Here is a 13,617-nt window from a genome sequence, read left to right on the forward strand (position 1 = left end):
CCCTCGCAGGGCATTTGGGCCTGACCTTCCTCTGCACAGTGACCAGTCTGCTCAGGGCTGGGGCTCCTGCACCAGCTAATGGAGGTCAGCATCAGCAGCGTGCAGCATTGATGAGTCTGGGCTGCTGCCTCCCTGCAGGCTCTGCAGGGTGAGGAAGGCCACTGCTAAGCAATGGGAAGGGAAAAAGAAGGATCTGTGATGGTCTGGAGAGAAGACCAGTGCACAAGGAAAGTGCTGGATGGGATGAGCTGACCCAGTTGCAACTCCTTCACTCAGGCCCCAGTTAGCCAGGGTAGGAGTAGGAAAGTGACTCCTGTTTCCCAGGACATTTTAGATTACCACCACGTGGACACATGTAGGATAATTTATCTTATTCATATGTGCAAGTGTCTGAAAAAACTCCTGTGTGCACAAGGGAAAACTTCAGCTAGAAACATCATGGAAAACCTGCTGGACCTGGTGCAGGTTAAGGTCCAAGCCACAACATGGAGAGAAGCAGGGACCAAAGGTGCCCCATGTCACTGCCCACTCTGCCACTCCACACAAACCCCACCAGCTGCACTGGTGATGTGCCCAGACATGGCAGCACATGGGAATGATGTGACAAAAGAGGAGGAGGAGGAGGAGGAAAAAAGGAACAAAGGGCTACATTTGATGCTACTCTGTCTCCTCTCAGACTACTGCTAATATATCCTAAGAATAGAGACAGCTACCAGAGCCAGCATTCACTGGAAAGAAAAATGGCCAAAATAATTCTGTTTTCTATTAAATATAACAGTGCCTTCCCAAAAATGCAATTCAGGGAACTTTAATATTCTCTTTCAGGGAATTGTAAGTAGAGCCACAAAAAAAACCTGTGTCTATTTTTTTTCTGAAAATATGGTTGTCTTTAAAATGCAAAATGTTTTACATTTGTGACAAAACCCAGTGCCCTTCATAACCATCTGTATTATTTCCTACACACAAATGTATTCATATCTACACATGAATATAATGGAACTGGACATCACTGCAGTATTACCTGGCTCCTGCCTGAGGACTGTTTCACAATTACCCTTGTAAATACCTGTTTTGAAATTACAGAGCTAAGGAGCTCCAGGTCTTGAAGAGAAAGGCAATGTTGCACTGCCCACCTTTGGCATAATACTTTGACTAATCCAACCTTACATGTTCACAGCTTCCAAGAAGAAAGACTATATATAACAACATGCAAAAGGTCTGGTGGGTGATGTGGAACAAAGAGCACATTTTCAGGAGGTTTGAGAGCTGGTGCTGCTTACCAAGATCAATGACATGTCATCCCAGAGGAGCACTGATAAAAGCTTCTGTAGTTCTGCTCCCCTTCTGTCTCTCTGCATTTTGTATTTCTAAGCAGGCAGTTTGCAGCCAGCATGCACTCTGCATGCATTAAGCACACACAGCATACATGTAACACAGTGTTACAGATGACAAAGCACTGTGCAAAGCTGGGTGGTACAAAAAAATTGCACATTTAAATTAGAAGTTTACACAGAGTTGAGATAGGAGATGGAGAAATTGCTCCTGTGATCTAATCACTAAAATATCCATCTAGCAGATATTAAAATGGGAGGCCATGGGAGGATGTTTGCATTTTCACTAATGCATCTCAAATGTAACAGATCTGTAAATCTGTAAATAACAGGTTTTAAAAAACAGTCCATAAGAACAACAAAAAGTCTAGCTGAAAATAATCCATCTAAATCAGGTTTCAGTTTGTTTTCAAGAAACTGCCTGATGCATGCAACATCAGCTTCTCTAAAGAGAGCTTAATACAAGAGGCAGATTGAGTAGTAGAAGCGACTTTCTGAGCTGCTGAATTTTCAAGAAGGAAAATAGCATTATAGGGAAAGGCTCAAGATAAGGAAAAAAAAAGTAAGTCTTTCCTCCTACAAGTGAGGGGCAGTGAAGTTTTTAGGACTCAGCTTGGTATTTCAATAAATAATTATGTTTTTCCAACTGAACAACCAGCTAGACACGGCAAACTGTAATTAACACCAAGAAGCATAATACCATTTGCCATACATACACCTTGTTTCTGAACAGGAGGCTTCAAGAACCCCTTAAAAGCTATTCAAAGAAACTTATAATTATAATTATGTGCTAGTGTGATTAGTCTCTTCTAATAATGTCATGCCTATTGAGCACACCCTATTGAAAAGCCCACATAAAAAAATGCACAGTTCCACTGATCTGTATGCTCATGTCAGAAGCCCTCATTTGGAGATCTGAGAAATGAAAGAAACGTTACTATTACTAAGAAATTTGGTTTAGCACTGTAAAATAATATTAAGATTGAACAATATTAGCACCAACTACTAATAAATGTGCCAGCATTTTCCTTTAAAAGATACCATATGCAATTTCTTAAAGCTATGACCAAATTTTTAAACTGTGGGATTGAATCTCATGTTCATATATTTTTTTAAATACTTAAAGGCTTTGGTGACCTGGAACAGAATTTTGACTATAGACAACAAAGAGAGTAACAAATAGACACTTTTGACAGTGCATGAAGGGTCAAAACAGCATAAATAAGGTTATAGAACAATCTGATTATGCATGCAATTACAGAGGTGCTAAATATTTCTATTATTATTAAAAATAGCCACTATAATATAAGCTACCTTCTTAATCTTTATTGCAGAAAACAAAGATATCATCTACACCTTTTATGTAAAATAAGCCATAAAAGTCCTCTCAGTGCAAAACTGAATTGGTAATTAGCTCTTGCTCATTTTAATTTAGAAAGACTGTGAAAGGTACAAGAAAGAAATGAAGATGCCTGCTACCTTAGGCCAATTAATCCATGTACTCGAGGATGTGTTCTCCAGGATTAAACATGGCAGTGACATCCCTGGGGCCCCACAGCACACAGAGAGGAGAGGAGAACAGCACCTGGCTGTGACATTGCAAGAACCCTCTGCAGGTACTGAGCTAACAGAAATGTCAGTCATATGCCTCTTGAATGCCTGGGTTATGGAGCAGTTTTTGCAGATAATCACATCTTCTCACACAGCCTGGATGAGTGTTCAGAATGTGGGACAAGTCAGACAAAAGATCCTTCTTTGAGCCATTCAGCCTCCCTTCCCCTCTCCAACAACCTTGTGCCTCATCTCACAATCACTCACCTCCAGATGTACCGATCATTGTTATTTCTGGAGTCAAAGTAGAATTTTCCACCCCCATTTGGAAAACGCCCTCGGGGGCTGTAAAAACCTTCAGACAAAGCAGGAGGGATATATAACACCCTATTAAGAAGAAAATGAATTAATGTCCACAGAGCAAGGCATTACCATTCTCTTCATCTCCTTGGAGACCTGGTGGCCTCCCAGGTGGTTGTAGAAGGGCCGGTCAACACCCCAGTGAGGCGGGTTATGGCTGATGGAGTTGGCGCGCTGCCGGTTCATCTTGGCTATGGTGGCTTTCTCGTCTTTCTGGAATAGAAACCACAGAGAAATGCATGATACATCTTCAAACATTTACACAGCAGTCATTCTCCAAGCATCTCTCACGTCTGATCTCTCACTCCAAAAGCTGGCTTGGCACCTTGAACTCTATGAAGCAGTCACTGATCAGAAGCACAGTCAGCATTTCTTTCTCTTATTTTTAGAACACTTTACTCTAAATGGTGCCCATCATTTTATTCCTTTACTTGTTCTGAACGAGCACCATAACCTGTGTAAACATGGGAAGCATTCAAAAATGGAGAGATCTATTGTCTTTATTAGCAAATTGAACAAAACTGAATAATTTCAGATAGAAAATTGCAGCTCCAAGATGAGATACTACACAGAGGGTCCTCAAAAAGCCAAAGAACAGTTACATCTAGAAGAGAAACAACAGAGTGATTTGATTGAAGACCAAGAGCTTTAAAGCTCCTTGAAGCAATGGGAATACAGGACACCTTTCTCTATAGGCAGAAGCAAATAATTTTCCACACTTGCAAGAGCATATTCCCAGACATGCTAAGGAAAGCATGTAAATCTTGCAAACAACTGTGTTCACATTAGGGTAATGCAATTGCAGAGTGTGACAAAATGGTCTTCCCAACTCTAATGCTACCTTCCAATTTGACATTGACACTAATTCTCCTAAAGTTTGGACAGAGTCTTTGATTTTGTTATCAAGGCTTTGCCTCTTGGCTGCAATGGGAGCTTACTGTGAGGTTAGCACAGGATCTGTCAGACAGGTTTCATTCCAGCTCAGTGCCAGTCTCAAGAGCACGGAAGAGCAACCTGTAACTAGGCTCAACAACAGGCAGATTAGTTCCTTATTTTGAATATAGTCCCTAGCCAAAAAGACAGGCAGGTTTCCACAAGGAATGTGCTCTGTGAACACAAGTCCCTCTAGCAAGGGCTGCACTGCAGACTGGCTCAGGGAGGATTGTGTGATTTACCTGTACTGACTCAGAAGGGTGGCAATTTCTATATCCTTGCATAAAACAGACAAACTCTGGAGAGATTGAAAAGATTGACTGGGACAAGAGAGGGTATGGATTGTTGTTTATTACTTGAGAGATTAAACTTTTTCAAGAGAATTTCTGCTTCAATGACATTAGAGAAGAAAACAGACTTAATAGTTAATTTTAGATTTCCAGACAAATGAGTTCTTTAAAAAGAAAGCCTCTATTGCTTTCAACTCTAGAGTTTTGGTTCAAGTGTTATTTGACAATACAAGTTGGTCCGCTGCTTTTCTTGCCTGGAGTCTGCATTCCATATCTATTTATTTTGATTCCCCACTATTCAGTGTAACTTGTACCTTTCAGGAGTTTGCAAAATACCTGGTGTTATCTCCATGGTAACCACAGAGTTAAATGTCAAGTGCTGTGCTGCCTTAAATTAGGGTTTTAAAAAAGAAATTTTAAAAGGCTTGCTGAAATTCAGTGCTGGAGAAAGCTGCCTGACTGACAAGCATGGGAAATCATCTCCCTCCTTGCAAGGAAGAGTGAGCTACAATGACAACATTTCCCTGGAGACCACAGCTCACCACATGGGCACCCAACACTGCAGAGCACGTGGGGCTGCAGCCCCATGGCCATGGGCTGGGGACATGGGGCCACCTGTGACAGAGCCCTGTGCCCCACAGCCAGCTGGCCCCGTGACAGTGAGCAGCAGTGGTGCTGCAAAGACCTTCACCCAGCCAGGATGACAGGTGTAGGGTCACAAGGAAACCCTGTGGGAGCAGGATGACATCAGGAGAACCATAGGTGCTCCCACATGGATGCCCCCAGGACAGCGAGTGCCTCCCACATCGCCTCTTCCCCACACTGAACCCACCACTGGTTCATCTGAAAAGCCTGAAAATTCCAGCACTTGGCACCAGCTGAGTTTCACATGAGCCACCATGACAGAGCCACTGGATAACTTCCAGGAGAGACTTCTTTTAAATGTTTCTAAAAATACATTAATGTGATGAAATCTTGATGTCCAGATTTGAGTTGGTTTGAGGTTTTGTTTTTTAAGACTCGCTGCTCTTTATACTCATTGCCATCATTTGTAATACTTTCTTGTGGCTTTTTTCAGTTATGCAATCTTTTTCATAGTTATGCTTCTTTCTTTTATGATGTGATGCCAGAAAACCAGTAGGAAATACAGTTTCATTATCTCCAAGCAAATAGATATTGTTTTTCAATAACAGAAGTGACACTGTCAATCCATTTTATTCCAACTAAGGGGAGGGTTTTCAACCAAATGGAATAAAAAATCCCAGATGTTGAAACTAGTCTGGGGACCCATAAAAGCAAAACTATTTGGTTACTTTAGAAATGCCTTTAAATCAACAGATGATAAAAGTGATATACAGCAGGTTTTTGCCCCATGAGTTAGTAAATTTGGTTAGAATTTGAGAAAAGCCTTAATGCCAAAGTCATGAAGACATAGTGCCCCTCTCAGCCCATGAGTGATCCTCATACCTGCTGCAAGTGCTAGTGGGTCTGGAGCACTGCTTGATGAATTTGAAGGAAATTAATGACCTCATACATATTTATTGACATATCTGGATTGAGGTAAGAACAGGAAAATGGGCAAACATGTAATTCTGAGATTGTTTCTAACCATGAGGTCAGGTGCCATAAATTTTCCATGGCTTCATGAACTCTGGCAGTATTTCCCCCCCCCACCTCTTGTAGGAAGTTTCCACTGGATTGTGGACAATGTTTCAGCAATATTTCCAATCAGATTAAAACACATATATACAAGCACAGTGCACTTCTGCTTTTCCACATTACATAATGTGCTACAAGGTCATCTTGTATAATAGGACTTTGCTGCTAACATCAACACTTATTAAAGAAAAAATTAAACCTGTTGTTTTAAAAACTTGAGATAATTTATTTTCTGCAAAATCACTTGTTCAGTGGGTGATGAAAATAACAAACTCTAAAAATGAAGCATTAGATGGGTCACAGCTCCTCTGTGGAAATTTATGAGGATGCCTCCTCTGTTTCTTCCTGGCTAAGTGACAGCATAAGGACAACTTGCACACAAAGCTGCCTAAGGCATAACAAGACTGAAAAAGAAGAATAAAGAAAGAGAAGGGATGATACCTTTCAGTCCTACTCATTACAGGTACTACCAACAAGAGAAGGTGCAAAAGTTTCTGACAGCAATGAGTTTTTCAGATTTTAGGTGGCTAAACTCCAGAAAGCTGTTGTGGGAACTTTTCAAATCTGGACTCACAAAGAGACTGTAAATCTGATTCCCAGGGGTTTCATTGTGTTCCCACCACCAGTTCCCACACACTGAGCTACAGTAATGTTACAGCAAAGCGCTGCAGAAAGAGCTGGGGTTTTCTTGTACGTATCAATTGAATCAAGAATGCCTGTTATTTCTTTAGTGTGTGTGTAATAGGATTTTCCAACATATTGATCACTATCAGTGCAGCAGTGAAATCTGATTATGGATCAGCCATATCAGATTTAGCTACATATTATTTATATTTTCTTGAAGTTCTTCTGACATGTGCATGATGTTTCTGGTAGTGTTACATGCTCCAAACCACTGCCTTCATAAATCCACATAAGTGGAACCCTGCTGAGCTCTGATTAAATGTCTTAAATTGAGGAATCATCACATTAGATTGATTGTGTTTTAGGAGAGTCACATGCTCAACATTTAAAGGACCATTTTGTTTCTTCAGCTGGACGGAATTCCAGGGCGCTATTTAGAAAAGAATGAGAATTGTTTTTCTAGGAGTTACAGCCAAAGTTTTCTTGAGCTGTTTTAAGGCCACCATCAACAATCCTTTCTGAAACTGGTGTGTACCTGCTATTGTTAAAAGAAACACCCAAGTGTAATCAATTGTAAGACATTAGAAAAAATAAACATTTTTTCCTTTTGCAGACTTTGTGCACTCAGCACAGCATGTTTGGTCAGCAGTATTGCTCATCTGTTTGCAGGCACATTTTGTTTCTACTCATGTCCAAAGCAAAGCATTCCCCTAGATTCTGACAATGTTGAGGATGATAAAACTAGCTGTAAAACTATGTGCTGTTAAAATCTTATTCCCCTTAAGGTCTGTTTCCCACTCCTCCAAACACACACTTTTCCACTCCACTCCTCTGGGAAGAGGAGTTGTGATGGTTCTGCAAATTAGAGCAGCACCTGATCACAGAGAAGAGCAGAAAGTGAGCAACAACCACAGAATGACACTCTCCTGTACAAGCACCAGAAACTTGGGCAGCACAAGAACTGGGAATATGTAAATGGAGTACTGTAAGAATATCAGGGAAGTGATAAGATAGCAATAATGACTGGGACAAATGCTTTGAATAAGATTCAGAAGGGCAGATATAAAAGTTGTGATGGTGGAGGGTCAGAGCTATGCGATATGAACGCTACAGTCTGCAGGGTAAGCTAAAAAACATGGATAAAACAAAATCACTTTGTAGAAGGGTAAAGACATTGTTGTGCAGGCCATTGAAATCCCTAGGGGTTAAGTTTGGGAATCATTAAAATGTGGGCAACAGTTTTAGTAATTCTAGCTGATAAATTGCTGTTTATCTGGAAATACAGACTTTCAGGTAAAGAATGAAGCCAGTAAGGAAGAAAGGCAAGGATGTCCTTGGAGAATTCCTGTATTTCTACCATTCTAATATATTAAGTCCATTAGAAACACATATCCAAATGATTGTAAAAATTAACTGGATAAGAATCCAAGTTACCCTGTGCAAATCACCCTATACCATGTGAGGATAACAGAAACTTTCAATTCTTCATTACTGTAGAACAGAAGGAGCAGATTGGTTTTTTCTAGGTAATCACTACTGCCACAGTGGAGGCAAAAGGGAAGAAGGATCATAAGCACAAGGTTATAAATGGAAAACATTGAATTATAGAATCATTTAGGTTGCATTTAAGATCATTAAATACAGCACTGCCAAGTCCCACAAAACCATGTCTGGAAGCAAAACTTGAAGTGTGATGTGCTGAATTCAGAAAGACAACCTCCATTCCAGATCTGTGGAAAACTGCCAACTTCCATGTCAGTTCTGGTAACAGATATTTTTAATAACTATTTAGTCAGTGATCATGACACAGAGCTTGTAGAGCAGCAAATGCTGGGTTTGGATTAACAGCCTTGAATCCAATTTTTTCTAATGAGAAAAAAAATGCAGTAGCTCTCACTGGCTTTGTTTCTTCCATAGAGACTTTGACAGAGTGCTGTGTTGGAGAGTAAGGTCTAAGACAGATGGGGAACATGAAGCTGTGAAAAGAGCTTGTTCCAAGTGAAATGGCAAGAGACAGTGTTGAATAAGGAAATATTAGTCTGGATGAAAGTTACAAGCAGTGTTACTCAGTTACTACTCTTAGGGTAGATTTGGTTGAATTTTTTTCTTCTCTCAAGTGGCAGCAAGTGAGCAATGATTTGGATAATGGGAGAGGCAGAGGTGTATTTGATAGATATGAAGAAAAGGAGTATTAGCACCCAACATTTGAGGACTAATATAGTAGAAGTGGAACTTGAGCCATTTAAGTGTACAAAATGCATCATTCCCTTAGAGATCACAGGCAGAAATTTAATTTCATTATCAGGAATCACATTAGTTCATCACAGAATAAACAGAAGACACTGAGATAATCCAACTTTGCAAAAGGTAAAGGTTTCCTTTGAGGAGCAAGAAAATATGAGAGATGTGCTTGTCTCTTCTTTGTTGTGTGAAAACATTAGAAGAGTCTGCCTCAGGAGAAAAAAGGAGAGGGAGAGGGGGTACAATTGCTGACAGACAACCAGAGCAATCCAGGTTTTAGAGCAGCCCAGTCTTAGCACTAATGGGAGCAAACAAACCACAGCAAAAGATTCAACAGACCTTTATGGCAGAACCTGCTAATTTCATCTTTTCAGTCAAGTGCTCACCCATGAGGGCAGCAGAATCACAGGACAGGGCAAACAGAAAGGTGAAAGCAGATCTGGAGGTAAAGATGAGGAGAAAAAGTCCGAAAAGACTGGATTTTAAAACTTTTCCTTCTGTTCTCTTTTAATAGAAAGCACCTCTTCTGTGTATCAGAAAGAAAACAAGGACTACATTTTCACGTCTAGAAATATTATTAAAGACTCAGGGAGAAGAATCTAGCTTTTCTCCCTCCTAAAACCACATTGACTATATTCCAGTTAATAGCATTTTTTAAAAGGAAAAAGCAAAAAAAAAAAAATTTCAAAGAAGAAGCTATTTTCAGTTCCTGGAACAAAAATATTAGATAGATGTTCCTCCCACTTTGTGCCCAAGAAATGGCATTAACACAATGAAAAAGTTAAAAAAATAAAAAAGACAGAAAATTCAAAGTTGTGGCTCCCTGTGGCAGCAGTAAGAAGAAAGAGTAGGGAACATATACCCTTACATTTTATCTATTTATCAAAACTCATGGTATTGTTGGGTTTTGATGGCTGTGGGACTGATGAAGCAGGTATCCAGATAATTCTGCTATGTGAACTAAGGAACAGCTCAGGCAGTTACTTGGATCTGCTCTCAGGTCAATACTAATGCCAAGCCTTATGTACAAGGACAGCAGGAACCCAGACACAACTCACAGCAACTCTTCACTAAGCCAGGTGAACATTTTATGGCCATTACTGGAACAGAATGAACTGAAAACCTGGCTAAATACATCACAAGAAGTCATTAAAATCAAGCAGAAATGAAAGGAACAAGTAAAGTACCAGAACTTTGCCATCAGGCAAAAAGTTCAAGACTGACTGAACTGACAACGGGCAAAAGCTTTTCTCACTTGTGATCTTCATGTTGTGTGAAAAAGAGTTTTTGAACAGGGAGAGAACTTTAAACACTGGAACAGGTTGTCAAGAGAAATAGAGGATGTCCCATCCCTGGAAGTGTCCAAGGCCAGGCTGGATGGAGCTTTGAGCAACCTGGACTAATGGAGGGTGTCCTTGCCCTGACAGGGGGTGGGGCCAAGATAATCTTTAAGGCCCTTTCCAATCCAAGGCTTCCTATGATTCTATGAAAGTATTCACAAAGAGATAAAAAACAGCTATGGGAGCACAAAAGTTGCAGCAGTATGGGCAAACCAGAAACACCTCAAACTCCAAACACCTAATACCCATGACACTGCATAGCTGCTTTTTAATGTCTCGGTTTAGCCCAATAATTACATAAGTCATCCAAATTTCCCAATTTTTAGCTATTCTGGGATGCAGCACGTTACAGCAGCATTATAGTAGTGCCCAGAGACTTCAGCTAAGGGCTACACTAGGTAACAGAGCTGCAATAAATACATATAAAGGAGTGAAAGAATGGCCCATTTCATTTTCCTATGGCAAATCAAGGCATAAAGATGCAAATTCCTCAAAACCTACGGCTGGAATGGAATCCACATCTCTTATGAGTCTCTGTCCAATCTCTTACTCAAAATATATCCTGTGTTCAGAAATGAAGGCAGGTGCCAAGCACTCTGAAGTGCTTATGTCTTCATGTTCTCTCCAGAGAAACTTTTGGTTCTCCACAAAAACATGCAGACAACCAGGTATGATTTAAGAGTCAGTATAGGCTCTCCACTCCAAGAGATGGGGTCTGACCACAGGGGTATTTTGGCTTATATTCTTAAATCTGCCCAGCAAAGAGGAAGTGACTTAGATACCTAAAACATCAGCTGGCTGACTGACAGGCAGTGATGCTCAGGAACAACAATCTTGAACTGCAAGTTCTAATCCTCTTTTGAAGATTGACATTGTTAATGAGATTTATTTTATGAGGAGATAGAGACCAAAACATCAGCTTCTCTTTTTAGCAGATTATAAGGGATTTTCTTGGAGGTTTTTTACACAATATCTATTAAGGAGATTTGAGACTTCCATTCTCTCAGGAAATGAGGCAATGGTAGCAAAGTCTTTCTATACAGGTGTTGGTTATTCAAATCAACTGTGCTGTTGCAACATGTCAAAAACACTAATTCACTTAATCTCCCAGCAGTCATATTTACAGATGTGGGAAGGTTTACTTGGTTTTAGATTCAGAAACATATTAAATTATTTTCAATTCAGGCCAATCTGTATATGCTTGCCCATACTGTGAATAGCAAAGTAGGGGCTATAGTGCAGAAATTACTAAGAGAAATATTATTGGCTATGCTCAACTAGATCAAAAAGGTCCTTTTCTAGTATTTCTACTGTTTTTAAAAAGAATACACACTACTGATAGTTTGCCATTGGCAGTGTCACAAAAAGAAGATTTATTGGTTGATGTCCACTTGAGGTTGACTTGATCAACCTCAGTGGTTGTAATGCCCTCATAGCCTTATTTTGTGCAGCCTGACCCATGTCACAGTTGGTATGATCTCATCTTACTTTCACAATGATGATTGATCATTACAGTGGACCAGTTTTTCTCATCTTCAGAAAGAGAGACTGAAAAGCAATGATAGGAACTGCTCTAATCTTCATATTCATTGATCTGGTGAGCAGGCAGACAAAATCACCTCTGTAATCTGACAGAAAAAAGATCTCTGTGGTTTTAATCTATGCCTTTAAGTACTTCTACAAAATACATATCTATATTAACAACATTTTTCAACATGATTTTGAAAATAATTGAGGACAATTTCTTTGAAAGAATTAGAAAGAGCTCGATGCAGACACCTTTGTAGATGGTGGCTATTCCCTCCTGTGCACATAAAAGTTCAAGAAGAGGAGAGAGAAACAGGAATTTTTGCCACTGAATGTCATCTGTCTCATCTATAAAGGCTCTACTTTGGTGTGTTATGAAAGGTACCTAAACCTGCGTTAGTTTGTTTGGCCTTACCCTCTTCTGGCTGCACCTCACAATCAGGAAGGTCTCAATGCTGTGCTCTTTCAGGTAAGCGTTGCGCTCCCCTCCAAAGCCCAGCTCCACCTCGTAGTCTCCATTGAGATAGTTCAGGGTTGCTTTTGTTATGTGGATGCGCCTTCAATGAGACAAAAGACAAGGAAGTTTTGTTGACTCTGTAAAGTGATCACCTAAAAAGCCAGATCCTGCCAGGGATGGGTTCCATGTATTGGAACAAACCAGCAATAAACCCCAATTGATTTAGCCACGCCATGACTCTTACACATTTAGTGTGGGAGTTTAATGGATAAACACAATAGCTTGGATGAAGCAACTTACCCAGCTTTGCCCCCTGCTTCCATGTGGTTGGCTAAGGTGACATCATTGGACCACACATCAAACTGCCACTTCCTGAGGCCCAGGACCCCGCAGTGAACTCTGCCACTGTGGATCCCGACCCTCATGTTGACATTCACGCCCGTCACCTCACGGACCAGCCTGAAAAGAGACAGGGGGGAGAAGGGCCATTACTAGCAACTGAATGGCTGCAATTGTCAGCAGCACAAACTTGCACCCAGAACACAAAAATCCATCATGATCCATAAATTATTCACAGATACACATGGCACAGCTCATCCACATCAAGAGGACAGCAGAACAAAACTGGATGTGCTGTACTGCTCTTGGATGGCCAGGCTGGCCAAGAAGAGCCCTAATTAGAACGTGGAGCTCTTGGAGTAAATCCATGTACACTGAACTCAGGACCAAGTTGAGAACTTATAAAAAAATTATCTCTGGGGCAGTAAAAGGATTAAAGTGCTGGTCTCTGATTTCCATACCAAAGCTGGACATAACCTGCCAGCACTTGGCCTCATTAAGAGTAATAGCATGTTGCAAAGAGAAAAAGGAAATGATTTCAGAGATCTTAATTTGTCTGTATGGCACCAAGCATCAACTCTTCCACAGATGAAATATGATATGTGTGTGAAATACCTCACTGAAGCTGGAAAGCTTGAGCAGGCCTTACAGCAGCAAAACCAGAGAACCACATCTATTGGAGACACTCCAAACAGGCAGCTACAAATATTCAAGTTCTGAATGTAATGAGGTTTTGGATGCTCTGCTTACTCCCAAAAAGACTGCTGGAATACTTTGTGAGTTTTCCCCTTCAGGGCAAAAATTAACTTCAAGAGCTGTTCACATGAGAAATATATTTAGGAGTGTGAGTAGGGAAAAGCCTTGATGAGGCCTTCAGAACAACTCTTGCTTCTCATTATTGACAATCACATCACTCCCAGAATGTCCATGCTTCACGGGCCAATTCACCTCCATCACATACCACT

At 40.5% G+C, this 13,617-nt stretch overlaps 1 protein-coding gene across 1 annotated transcript in view; it reads right to left on the minus strand.

The window, feature by feature from the left end:
• ADCY5 (adenylate cyclase 5) overlaps positions 1 to 13,617 on the minus strand; it is a 204,269-nt gene that overhangs the window by 39,606 nt on the left and 151,046 nt on the right. Inside the window, exons 6-8 of the mRNA XM_066553913.1 lie at positions 12,614 to 12,772; positions 12,272 to 12,413; positions 3,315 to 3,455 (exon numbers count right to left, since the gene is read on the minus strand). Coding sequence (XP_066410010.1) covers positions 3,315 to 3,455; positions 12,272 to 12,413; positions 12,614 to 12,772 — 442 coding nt within the window. The remainder of the gene's footprint in view (positions 1 to 3,314; positions 3,456 to 12,271; positions 12,414 to 12,613; positions 12,773 to 13,617) is intronic.

Source organism: Molothrus aeneus, chromosome 7 (assembly GCF_037042795.1).
Source record: "Molothrus aeneus isolate 106 chromosome 7, BPBGC_Maene_1.0, whole genome shotgun sequence".
Lineage (NCBI taxonomy): Eukaryota > Metazoa > Chordata > Aves > Passeriformes > Icteridae > Molothrus > Molothrus aeneus.